Source organism: Dipodomys merriami, unplaced genomic scaffold (genome assembly GCF_024711535.1).
Source record: "Dipodomys merriami isolate MVZ:Mamm:240054 unplaced genomic scaffold, mDipMer1.0.p SCAF_421, whole genome shotgun sequence".
Classification (NCBI taxonomy): Eukaryota; Metazoa; Chordata; class Mammalia; order Rodentia; family Heteromyidae; genus Dipodomys; species Dipodomys merriami.
The window spans coordinates 377,659-391,202 of NW_027205838.1; the positions used below are offsets into that span (position 1 = coordinate 377,659).

Consider the following 13,544-nt stretch of genomic DNA (forward strand, 5'->3'; position numbering starts at 1 on the left):
CTCCAATTAATCATCAAAAGGCTAGAAGTGGAGGTGTGACTCAAGTGGTAGAGCACTAACCTTAAGCCAAAAAAGCTAAGGGATAATGCCCAGGGCCTGAGTTCAACTTCCAGAACTAGTGTGCACGTATGCACGTGCGTGCACACGCGTGCACACACGCACACACGCACACACACACACACACACACACAAGGTAAACTATCTGCAAATGCCAGTGAAGCTTCTAAAAGGGAGGGGACAGAAATGGGGCCTTGCTTGACTTCACCTGGCCCTGGCAGTGGCCCCATCCATGACCCCCTTCCAGGAATGCACAATCTCATATAACCCACCTGTGAAAAGTGCCAGGAAAATCTGCTGGAGTTGGGGGATGGGGGGACACCACTTTCTTGATATGGTATGGCCTGCCTGTAATTCCAGCTACTCAAGAGGCAGCAATTTGGAAGATCACAGTTGAAAGGTCCTAGAGGTTCCATCTTCAATTAGCCAACAAAAAGCCAGACTAGAGGCATGGCTCAAGTGGTAGAGCACCAGACATGAGCAAAAACACCAAGTGCTAGGCTCAAGACTTGAGACCCAATAAAAGGAAGGAAGGAAGAAAGAAAGGAAAGAAGGAAGGAAGGAAGGAAGGAAGGAAGGAAGGACCTATGTCAGCCTAACACATACAGATTTCTTGCTTGCCTAGTGTCTGTTGGTGTGTGAATGGCCTGGCCACTGCCTTCAGGTGTATGGGGAATGTCAGAGTCTCTCCCAACATGGGTCTGTGTACCCACGGAGGCCCAGGGAACTCCCTGGGAGGACACTGAGGGACGATGCTATGCACACAAGTGGAATCTGGCCAAGGATGGCCAAGTGAACCCCACAGGCGGTCAGATTCCCTAAAACAGCTTTCTAGCTGTGACATTTACAAGCTCAGAGGGGCCATGGAGGAGGCCAGGTCTGTGACCCAAGCAGTTATTTCCTGCACACCTGGTGTCCATGGGACCTTGGCACCCTTTGCGACACACCCAGACCAGCACCCCCAAACACAAAGTTTGTATTTCTTCATCCAACACAAGCCCATGATTGCTTTCATCGTGTGTGTGTGGGGGGGTGGGGGGGTGTGGGTGTGGGTGTGTGTATGGGTGTGGGTGTGTGTATGGGTGTGGGTGTGTGGATTTGGGTGTGGGTGTGGATGGCTTGAACTCAGAGCCTGGGAGCTGTTCCTGAGTCTGTCTGTGCTCAAGGCTAGAGCTCTACCACTTGAGCCACAGCACCACTTCTGGTTTTTGAGTAGATAAATTGGAGATAAGAGTCTCACAGGGACTTCCTGCCCAGGCTGGCTTTGAACCTTGATCTTCAAATCTAGGATGACAGGTGTGAGCCAACTGGCACCCTGCTCACTTTCATCTTTCGCTTTAGTTCTGACTGCGGGGTGAGGGAGGATATGTGGATTTTTCTTTTCTTTTTTTTTTTTTTTTTTGTCAGCCGTGGGGCTTGAACTCTGGGCCTGGGCGCTGTCCCTCAGCTCTTCAGCTCAAGGCGAGTGCTCTACCACTTGAGCTACAGCGCCACTTGTGGATTTTATTTTAACAACCTAAGCTTCTTTTTTTTTTTCTGTTTTTAATTTTGGTTTTACTTGTTTGCTGTACTGGTTCTGGGGCTTGAACTCAAGACCTGGGAGCTGTCCCTGAGCTTTTTTGCTCAGGCTGGTGCTCTACCACTTGAGTCACAGCTCTACTTCCAGCTTTTTGGCAGGTAATTGGACATAAGAGTTCCATGGCATTTCCTGCCTCGGCTTGGTACAAACTTCCATCCTGAGACCTCAGCCTCTTGAATTGCTAGGATTATAGATGTGAACCACTGGCACCCAACTCTGTTGTTTTTTGGTTTTTGGGTTTTTTTTTACTGCTTGATTAGTGCAGTGCCAGTGGCTCATGTCTGTAATTCTGACTACCAAGAGGCTAGATCTGAGAATCTTGATTCAAAGCCAGCCTAGGCAGGAAAGTCTAATAGACTACTACAGTAGTTAGGATTACAGGCATGAGCCACTGGCGCCAGGCTCTGCTGATTCTTTTTTAACCCTTCCTTTGCAATCTACTGGTAAATTATTCATCCAATCTTTTGATCTCTTCAAGTGTAATTAATACCATTAAAATCTCCATCCACTCCAGCCTGTGGAATCCCTGGGGTTCAATTTGTATTGCCCATTTTCTTTCCTGCTGATGTTCATTCATATGGTCTTGTCACCTTGTCAGCCTGTGGGCTAGACATTGTATTTGCCAGTTTATATACAGAAGTAAGTTGAGGTCTTGAATGGATGCAGTTTTCCTCCACAGAAATGTTCATTTCTGTCACACATCCAGGGTTATTAGCAATCTGGGACCATTGCATCCAGTACGGGGGTTGAAGATGTGCCCATAGCACGTACGTATAATCCTATCTACTCAGGAGGCTGAGATCTGAGGATTGTAGGTTCAAAGCCAGCTGGGGCAGGAAAATCGGTGTGACTCTCACAACTCTTATCAACAATTATCCAGCAAAGAGTGGAGTTGTGGCTCAGGTTGTAAACTGCCAACCTTGAGTGAAAAAGCTCAGGGACAGTGCCCTGAGTTCAAGCTGCAGTACTATTACCCCCTCCAAAAAAAAAAAAAAGGAAATGAAAGACATTATTCAAAATTCAGTGGCAGTTGCTGTCAGAGCCCGTGTCCTTCCCATCTGCATTTCTAGATTTGGTTGTCTCTGCCAAAGGGGAACATTGGCCAAGCTCTCCCCCTCGGGGGTCCTTACCGTTCACCTCTGCATCTGGACCCCAGCATTAGGAGGTCACTCTCTCAGGAAACCACTCATCCACCCCTCCACTTGGGCATCGGTCCATCATCCCAGATCCTGGGTGGAAATTCTTTCCCATCTTCCACCCTCCAGGCCTCCCCCCACCCCCTCAGCTCTGCTGCTTTTTTGGATAGGGTCTTGCTTCCTGCCTGGAACCTTGATCCACCTTTTATGCTTCCCGTAAAAGTAAAGATGACAAGTATGTACCACTGTGGTTCAGCTATTGGTTGAGATGGGGGTTGGGGGGGGGGGGCACAGGAACTTGTTTCTACCTGGCTGGCCTCCAACATCAATCCTTCCTGTCACAGCCTCCCAAGTAGCCCAGATTACAGGCTTGAGCCATGGCACCTGCTTTCTTAGCAAGCTTCTTCTTTCTTGGTCAACAAAGCCAAGATCAAGTCAGACACAGAGCCCAGATGAGCCCTGCCCCCAGGGGCTAGGAGGAGACCTGTGGTTTTTCAGTTGTGGGCATGCTCCGTACCCTCCATCCTCAAGGTCCAGGGACCACCTCGAGGCCTTGGAATGGGCCCAGCAATGTTAATAAGCAAAGGTTTGCACAGCTGAGTTCACCCACCAGAGGACGTGGCTTGTCATCACAGCCATAAAGGACAAGTGACCCAGGCATGACTAATTGCTCTCCACTCCCAGGACACGCAACAGAGCATGGAGGGATGGCATCATACCTCCACTGGGAGATGCAGAATGGTGTGTGTGTGTGTGTGTGTGTGTGTGTGTGTGTGTGTGTGTGTGTGTGTGTGTGTGTGTGTGTGTGTGTACTGCAACTTGAACTCAGCACCTGGGTGCTATCCCTGAGCATTTCCGCTCAAGGCTAGCACTCTACAACTTTGAGTCACAGCACCATATCTGGTTTTGTGGTAGCTCATTGGAGATAAGTCTCAGGACTTTCCTTCCTGGGCTGACTTTGAACCCAGATCCTAGCTTCCTGAGGAGCTAGGATGACAGGCATGAGCCACCGGTGCCTGCTGGTGTTTTTTGTTGTTGTTGTTTGTTCGTTTGCCAGTCCTGGAGCTTGAACTCAGGGCCTGGGTGCTCTCCCTGAGCTTCTTTTGCTCAAGGCTAGCACTCTACCATTTGAGACACAGCACCACTTCTGGTTTTTCCTGTGTATGTGGTACTGAGGAATCAAACCCAGGGCTTCATGCATGCTAGGCAAGCACTCTACCACTAAGCCACCTTCCCAGCCCTCATGTTTTGTTATTGTTGTTGTTTTGTTTTGTTTTTTCCGGTCATGAGGCCTGAACTCTGGGCCTTGTTTTGTTTTTTCCAGTCATGAGGCCTGAACTCTGGGCCTAGCGCTGTCCCTCAACTCTTCAGCTCAAGGCTAATGTTCTACCACTTGAGCCCCAGCACCACTTCCAGCTTTTTCTGCTTATATGGTGCTGAGGAATCAAACCCAGGGCCTCATGCATGCAAGGCAAGCGCTCTACCCCTGAGCCGCCTTCCCAGCCCTTTAATGCAATCAACTACCAGCTCTTTCCATGTCTCTTGGAGCAAGGTACACTACCCCAGTCCCACCTTACCCAGCCTCTGGGTAGGTCAAGGCAGCAGTGGCTGGGTGCCTGTGAGCCGAGGCAGGAAGATTGCTCAACACCCCCCACCCCTCCCACCCCACGCCCCCCTCCCCCCAGCAAACCCATTCTCCCACACTCATTTGGGGCTGATATTTTCCTCTGTCTCTGCAGTAACTCTCTTTTTACCAAATACTTGGCTGCTGGTCTCGGGGTGGGGGTGGGGACCTCATTTTCTTCCCAGGAACCTGTGCAGAAATAGGATTCTCCCTCTGCATCTACTGAGCTCAGAGAGGGTAGGCAACTTTCTTGAGGCTACACAGCCTGGGAGAGCCAAGGCCAGAATCTCTTCCATGCTTCTCAGAGCAGCTCTGCCTGGTGGGGAGTTGATGCTGCACCTCACCTGCCTCTGCTCACTGAGAAAGGAGGCTGTGCCCTGCCCAGCTTCTCCTGGACACACCCAATGGGTATTGGTGAAATTTGAACCTTTAGTTTGGCGCTGGTGGCTCACGCCTGTCATCCTAGCTACTCAGGAGGCTGACATCTGAGGAGCACAGTTCAAAGCCAGCCTGGGAAGGAAAGCCTATGAAACTCTTATCTCCAATGAACCCCCAGAAAACCGGAAGTGGTGCTGTGGCTCCAGTGGTAGTGTTAGCCTTGAGCAGAAGAGCTCAAGGACTCACCCAAACCCTGAGTTCAAACCCCATGATCAAGAAAAAAAATAATAACTAAAGGCAAAAACCCACTGGAAGCATTGTCTTTCTGTAGAGGGCATGGCTCAAGCAATAGAGACCCAGCTCTGAGCAAAAAAAAGATAAAGGACAACATCTAGGCCCTGAGTTCAAGCCTCTTGTTGAGAAATATATATATATATATATATATATATATATATATATATATATACACACACACACATACATATGTGTAGACATACATATGAATATATGTTTACACATATATATACACATTCTCCTCCTTCCTCATCCCAATCTTCTGTTCTCATAGCACAGGGCAGCAGCCAAGTCATAATGTCCAGGCAGTAGCCCTATTTCATCTCCTATATATGGCTAGCAGGAATCCAAGTTAATGCAGTGTTTGGAACCTGGGGGGAAAAAGTTTAACTTACAAAGTTAATCACACCCCTGCCCTAGGAACTGGAAGTAGAAACCTACCTTTTTGTGGTCTGTACCTGAATATTTATCCAACCCTCATTTACCATCACCAAAAACTAGAGGCAACTCAGATGCCCCCTTCGTAGACAGTAGGTCTACAAATAATGATTTGATCCTCTGGTAGAATATTACTCAACCATGAAAAAGAACAAGGCAATGTTTATAGAAGGTTGTGTGTTCCATATACTAGGAAAGGGGGTTACAGCCATGTGCATTTGCCAAACCTCAACTACTATGAGCCACCAGGGTGATTTGCACTGCGTGGAAATAAAATGGATTGTATTTCATTGAAAAGAATCATAATAGTCACTACTCCCCTCTTTTTCTTTGCCAGTCCTGGGCCTTAAACTCAGAGTCTGGGCACTGTCCCTGAGCTGCTTTTTGTTCAAGTGGTCCACCACTTGAGCCACAGCACCACTTTCAGGTTTCTGGTGATTAATTGGAGAGGAGTCTCACACACTTTCCTGCTCTGGCTGGCTTTGAACCGTGATCCTGAGTAACTAGAATTACAGCCGTGAGCTACCGGCACCTGGTTTTTAAAACTTCCTCTCCCCATCCCCTTTTGTTTGTTGGTTGTGGGGCTAGAACTTGGGGCCTAGGTGCTGTCCCTGAGCTCCTTTGCTTCAAGGCTAGCGTTCTACCACTTTGAGCCACAGCACCACTTCCATGGTGGTTCATGGAGATAAAAGTCTCATAGACTTTCCTACCAGGTTGGCTTTGAAGCACAATCCTTAACTCTCAGCCTCCTGAGTGGCTAGGATTACAGGCGTGAGCCACGAGCGCCGGGTTCTTTCTTCTTTCATTACGTGTAATTTTGCTCTTGGTGGTAATATTGGGACTTCAACCTAGGCCCTCACGCTCTCTCACTCAGCTTGCTGTACCATCTGAGCCACACCTCCAGTCTGTCTTTTATGGTGGTCAGTTGGAGATAAAAGTCCCATGGAGTTTTCTGCCCAAGTTGACTTTCAAACTGTGATCCTCTTCATCTCAGTCCCTCCCCTTTACCCTGCCCTCCTCCCCCCCCCCCCCAGTAGCAGGGATGGATGACAGGCCTGATGCCTGCCGGCTTCCCCGCCACATTTTCACTTACCGTTTCTAATGGTTGCAAAACATCCCACGGGGAGAGCGTTCTGTTGAATTAGCTGCCCTCTTGTTTCACAACGTGTGGTTTTGCTCCGACTTCTCGCTATTATAAATAACAACTAGGTCAGCACCTTCTATCTATAGCTTTTTATTTCTTGTAATTTTGCTCTCTTGGGCTCCAGGCCCAGAGTGAGGGATTAGAACACCATTTGTCACTTCCAATGTCCAGATGCTCTGCTCTGTTCATGCCGGGCCACCCATTTGTCCAGCTTGCTGTGCAAAATCCCAACCTACCACATTTCTTACTCTGTGTGTGTGTGGGTGTGGGTGTGGGTGTGTGTGTGTCCTAGGGCTTGAACTCAGGGCCTGGGTGCTGTCCTTGTGCTTTTTAACTCAAGGCTGGCACTCTCCTACTTGAGCCACAGCATCACTTCTGGCTTTTTGCTGGTTAATTGGAGATAGACATCTCAGGGACTTTCCTGCCCGGGCTGACTTCAAACTGTGATCCTCAGACCTCAGCCTCCTGAGTAGCTAGGAAGACAGGCGTGAGCCACCCAGACCAGCGCCCGGCAGCTTTTAGGTTTTGTTGGTGGTGATGGTGAGTTTCCTGCCTGAGCTGGGGATTGAACTCAGAGCCTCTGTTGTACAAGCTATATTAAACCACGCCCCTTGTGCTTAAGCCACGCCTTATAACGTAAGACTTTACCTTGTAAGCCACGCCCCTACACCACAAGCCACACCCCGGCATGTAAGCCACGCCCCTTGTCTTTAAGCCATGCGCCTACCCGTGATTCCTGACTATGTAAGCCACGCCCCTTCTACTGAGGCTTAGCGGACCAATGTAAAGCCACGCCCACCGATCTTATGCCCCGCCCCTTCTGCTGAGCCCGCCCAGAGGCCCAGGTTGGTCGGGTGGCCTTGCCTGTCCCTGGCCCCGTGAGTCCTGTGCTTCTGACCCCTGCGCTCTGGGTTGGAGGTGATGGGGGGGCGTCCTTGCCGTGACCTTGCAGGCAGGGTGTCCCATCTGCAAAGCAGGCGCCCTGGAAGCGGGGCGTGCATCCCCCCTTTTGTGCTGGGGCCAGCCAGGCTGGCAGCGGCCACTGCGGGTTATTTTTAGAGAACCTCACCGCCGGGCCTCCTGGCCAAGCCCCGGCCTGCCTGTCTGGGCGGCTGCCCGGGGTCACCGGCCTGCCGGGCCCGGGGCCTCCCTCCACCGGGCCCCACCCCTGCCCACCTGCCCGCTCGGCCGGCCCGGCGGGCCTGCCAGGGTGGCCGGCCGGGGGCTGACTCAGCGCCCCGCGTGGCCCGGTCCACGCCACCCGCCTCCTCCAGGCTGAGGCACGGCTGAGTCAGGACAGCTGGTGACACCAGCGCAGCCGGACAGCAGGAGGTGGCAACACCGGGGCCCTGAGTGTGAGTCACACCGCGCTGTGAGCACACATGCCAGGCACACGTGTGCACAGACAGGCTTGCACGCATGGTGCCTGCGTGATACAGCACACCGTGCACACACAATGCTGCCCACGGGTGTGCACACATGCAGAGGTACACATGTGTACAGGCACACAGATCCATCCGTGTGTATGTGTGTGTGTGTGTGTGTGTGTGTGTTTGCACCACTCCTGGGGCTTGAACTCAGGGCCTCGGTGCTGTCCCTGAGTTTTTTCACTCAAGACTTAGCACTCAACCACTTGAGCCACAGCTCCACTCCCAGCCTTTTTGCTAGTTAATCGGAGATAAGAGACTCAAGGACTTTCCTACGTGTGCTGGCTTTGAACTGAGATCTGTGGATCTCAGCCTCCTGAGCAGCTGGGATTAGAGGCTGCAGCAACCAGTATCCACTGTGGGTTTTTTTTTTTTTTTTTTTTTTTAACACTTAAGGTCCTCGGCCACAGTGATCCAGAAACTCCATGTGTTCTTGTATGTGTGTATGTGGGAGGGTGTCCTCTCCCTATAGGGGTACTGCTGTGGGGCCTCTGCACCCCACCAGACCTAACACTGCTGTGGGGTAGTGCACATCTCCCTCTCCCCTTCATACAAATGCTGGTCTTTTGCTCCCCTCTGCCAACCAGAGACCGGCCCGTGCTGTGTCCCTGTCACCCCGCTGTGTGACATGCCTGGAATCCCACAGAAGCAATCAGGGCTGGCCGGCAAACCACCCACCCCCTTATCATTCCAGGGAGATTTGTACATACCAGTTTATGAGTAACTAGGAATTTCTTGAAATTCTGAAATCTGTCTTTACTTGTCTTCCTAGCTCCACTGACTGCAACACAGACACCGAGTCCTGCTTAAATACCTGGTGGAGTGTCTGCTGCCTGGAACCAAGGGCACCCCAGGACATTTGCACATATGCTCTCTAGACATGATACTGACACATAGCACCAACCTCCACTTCAGGTGGTGCTAAACGGGGTGAGGGAGGGCAGCATCCCTGCCTCCCTGCCTCCCCCCTCCGTGCTCCACGCTGAGCTCTCCAGTGTGCCAGTCACACATTCCCAGACATAGCTCAGGGGCCCTGGGGGACAGAGTTGCCCCTTGTTGATATGCCTAAAGAAAAATGCAATGAAAGAAGCCAGGTACCAGTGGCTCCCGCCTGTCATCCTAGCTAGTCAGGAGGCTGAGATCTGAGGATTGCAGTTCAAAGCCAGCCCAGGCAGGAAAGTCTGTGAGACTCTTATCTCCAATAAACCACTCAGAAAACTGGAAGTGGCGCTGTGGCTGAAGTGGAAGAGCACTGGCTTTGAGCTGAAGAGCTGAGGGACAGCGCCCAGGCCCAGAGTTCAGGCCCCAGGACCAAAAGAATGCAATGAAAGAAGCCAAGCCCCAGAAAAGTCTGAGCACTGATAGCTCACACCTTCATCCTAGCTAGATCTCAGGAGGCTGAGATCTGAGGATTGTGGTTCGAAGCCAACCTCAGAAGGAAAGTCTTTGAGGCTCTTATCTCCAATGAACCACCAGGAAACCACAAATGTAGCTATGGCTCAAGTGATAGAGCAAAAAAGAAAAAAAAAAAGTTAGCCTTGAGCAAAAAAGAGCTCAGAGACAGTGCCTAGGCCTGGAGTTCAAGCCCCGTGGCCAACCAAAAAAAAAAAAAGATTTGGAAAGCTAAACCAGAAAAATAAAAATTAACATTGCCTCTCTGTTTCTGATAAGCAGGGGTAAAATGGAAGAGTTAGCAGTTTCTAAAACAAAACTCTACACATGCATTTATGATACAAGCAGTAATTACCCTCCCTGGCACCTGTCCCAGTCCACGGGAAAGTTTATGGCACCTTTTACTCAGATAGACTCAAACTAGAACTGGCTCAGAAGCCCTTCAGCAGGTGAATGTTTTAACCAACTCTGTACTCATCTGTACCATGGAATATTACACAGCAGTGAAAAGGAACGAAACACTGATACATGTGAGCGGGAGGAAGCCACTCCCAAGGTTGCTCACCTTATAGCTCCCTTTCCAAATAAGGGAAATGGAGCCTTTGGTGATGGTGTTTGAAGAGGTTACACTGAAGCAGGGCCGGCCCTGTGCAGGGGCTGGGGCTCTTCTAAGAAGAGGGATTGGGTTGCAGCTCAGCACCGAGCGCTTGTCTAGTGTGCACACAGCCTGGATCCCCCCCCCCCCCCCCCCCCCCGCCATCCAAGGTTGATTCCTGCGGTTTCCAGTTGCTCTGTCGTGGCCATTTGTTATGGCAGCCCCAGGACACAGAACCCCCACTGTGTGGTCCCCTCCAATCCTCCGTGACCGCTGAGTCTTGGGGTCCTAGAGTTTCTGACACCAGTGCCCCCTGCTGCCTCTTCCCCAGCAGGAAGTGAGAGGGAGGGGTTGTCACAGAGTGGAAACCGAGGTCACAGCACCTGGCTGCCTTCCAGGACAGCCGACCCTGCCCCACTCCCTCAGGTCTGACGGCCGCTGCTTCCCAGTGCGGACCCCTGGGCACCGGGACACATGGAGATTTTAGATGAATTCTCAACATAGTTCTGGCACACGGGGTGAACAGCCACAATGCTCTGGGCAGGTTGGCGGAAGGGAGGAAGGGACAGGGTGGGCAGATTGACAGACAGACATAAAGGTGAGTGGATGGATGAGTAGACAGAAGGATGGAAAGATAAGTGGGTAGGTGGGTGGATTGATATAAATCGATGGATGGATGATGTTGGATGGGTGGATTGATAGATAGATGGATGGATGGATGGACAAGTGGATAGACAGAGATCAGTAGATGGATGGTGGATGTGTGGATGGATGCATGGATGGATGGGTGGATAAGATAGGTGGATGTGTGGATGTGTGGATGGATGGATGGATGATGGATGGATGGATGAGATAGGTGAATGTGTGGATGTGTGGATGGATGGATGGATGGATGGATGATGGATGGATGGATGGATGAGATAGGTGGATGGATGATGGTAGATAGGTGGATGTGTGGATGGATGGATGGATAGAGATGGGTGGATGGATGATGGATTAATGGATGGATGGATGGATGGATGGACAAGTGGATGGATGGATAGAGATGGGTGGATGAATAATGATGGATGGATGGATGGGTGGATGGATGATGGTGGATGGATGAATGGATGGATGGGTGGATGGATGGATGGATGGACAAGTGGATGGATGGTGATGGGTAGATGGGTAGATGGGTGGATGGATGGAGATGGGTGGATGGATGATGTGGATGGGTAGATGGATGGATGGTAGATGTGTGGATGGATGGATAAATGAATACACAGATGAGTAGATGAATAAAGGAGTGAATGAGTGCCATAGACCCGCACCCCCAGAGCAGACGACATACACAGACTCTCCAGTGAGTCACCCCCATCCACAAGCAGTGACTGTCTCCAGAGGTGCCCCCTCCAGGGAACACTGGGTCACGTCTGGGGACATGTGTGGCTGGCATGACTGGGCAGCTCCTGGCATGGGGTGGTAGAGATGAGGGGCATGGCTCAGCCCCCTGCAGGGCCCAGGGTGCCCGCAGAGAACAACCCCGCCAGGCGTCCCCAGTACCCCGACCTTCCGAGCCATCGCCCCTGGGCAGCAAGTGCTGAGCCCTGACCAGTTCCAGGCAGGGAATGCGGGTGACAGTCACCCAGTCCTGTCCACAGCAGGGCCTGCGGGGTGGGGGGGCTTCCTGGAAGGGGTGTCTGTCCCAGGGTGTCGCCAGCCAGCTCACATCTGTGTGCCCCTCCCCCCAGCTCTCTGGACGTGGGGCCCACACTGATGGCAGAACAATGTCAGCCACTAACAACGTAGCGCAGGCCCGGAAACTGGTGGAGCAACTCCGCATCGAAGCCGGGATGGAACGCATCAAGGTGAGCCTGCGGACGGGGATGGACCCCGGGCCCCGGACCCCAGGACCCTGAGCAGGCTGTGGGCACCAGGGCCTCCCTCTGGGGCCACCCCTGAACCTCCCTGAGCCCCAGTACTCAGCAGAGCAGGCAGAAGCAGCCAGAGATAGAGATGGAGCTGAGCCCCGCCCACTTCCTTCTTTCCTTCCTTCCTTCCTTCCTTCCTGTCTTTATTGATTGATTGATTGATTTTTTTTCTTTTTTCTTTTTTTTTTTTTGCTGGTCATGGGGCCTGAACTCTGGGCCTGGGCGCTGTCCCTCAGCTCTTCAGCTCAAGGCTAGCGCTCTACCACTTGAGCCAAGCACCACTTTTGGCTTTTTTTCTTTTTGCTTATGTGGTGCTGAGGACTCGAACCCAGGGCCTCATGCATGCAAGGCAAGCGCTCTATCACTGAGCCACCTTCCCAGCCCCTGATTGATTTCTGAAGCTTGAACTTAGGACCTCAAATTTGTTAGGCAAGCATTCTGCCACTGAAGCTACACCCCTAATGCTTAGGCTGCACCCCTAGTTCTAAGCCACGCCTGTGTGTGTGTCTATGTGTGTGTGTGTGTGTGCGCGTGTGCTAGTCCTAGGGTTTGAACTCAGGGCCTGGGAGCTGTCCCTGAGCTTTTTCACTCAAGGCTGGTGTTCTACCACTTGAGCCACAGTGCCACTTCCAGCTATTTGGTAGTTTACTGAAGATAAGAACCTATGGGCTTTTCCTGCCTGGGCTGGTTTTGAACCTCAATCCTCAGGTCTCAGCCTCCTGAATAGCTACGATAACAGGTGTGCGCTGGGCTCATGCTGGGTATTTTTGAGTTTCACTTCCTGCCCGCACATGTGCCTGGACAGTGATCCTCCTGTTTTTAGCTTCCTGCCATAGCTGGGGTGACAAGCATGTGTCACTACACCCAGCCTCTCCCATTGAGATGGAGTCTGGCAGCCCATGGTGCCTGGGCTGACCTGGAGCCTCCCGGGAACACCCAGAGCTCAGTCTCCTCCATAGCTCCGAGCGGGAGCAGGTACGCGCCGCGCCGGGACCCTGTGTTCCTTCCTGTCACCTCTGACCCCTGGGTTGCACAACTCTAGCAGTGACAGACAGTCCCAGTAAAGGAAGTCATGACTTGTGTCTACATTTTCCACTTCTGCATACAGTGGTGCGTGGACGCTCTGTGTGTGTGTGTGTGTGTGTGTGTGTGTGGAGAAGAGAGAGAGGTTTATTTTAAGAGTTGGCCCCCATGGGTGTGCCGGCTGGTGAGTGTGAAATTTGCTGGCCAGGCGGGCAGACTGGGGACACAGGGAAGGCTGGATGTTTGCCTCTGCCTGGAGACAGCATTCTGTTGTGGAGGCCGGTGGGGGAGGGGAGAATGTCTTAAGTCACTTCCTTCAACTGATTGGACGAGGCCCACCCACATCAAAGGGTCAAACTTACTCAGAGTCTAGGGAGTCCGGTGACCATCACCTCAAAAAGTACCTTGCCACCAACATCTAAAGTAGCGACACAACATGAGTCCTCAGGTCCTCCCAGCTAGAAGCACAGACAGACAGACAGACAGACAGACAGACAGACACACCTGCTGGTGTGGGAGGAGGAGTCAGGAAAGGGATTGTTCTCAG

At 51.8% G+C, this 13,544-nt stretch overlaps 1 protein-coding gene across 1 annotated transcript in view; it reads left to right on the forward strand.

The window, feature by feature from the left end:
• Nucleotides 1–13,544, forward strand: part of LOC138807589 (guanine nucleotide-binding protein G(I)/G(S)/G(O) subunit gamma-7) — a 101,435-nt gene that overhangs the window by 83,125 nt on the left and 4,766 nt on the right. The window contains exon 4 of the mRNA XM_069993366.1: nt 11,795–11,911. Coding sequence (XP_069849467.1) covers nt 11,831–11,911 — 81 coding nt within the window. The 5' untranslated portion in view covers nt 11,795–11,830. The remainder of the gene's footprint in view (nt 1–11,794; nt 11,912–13,544) is intronic.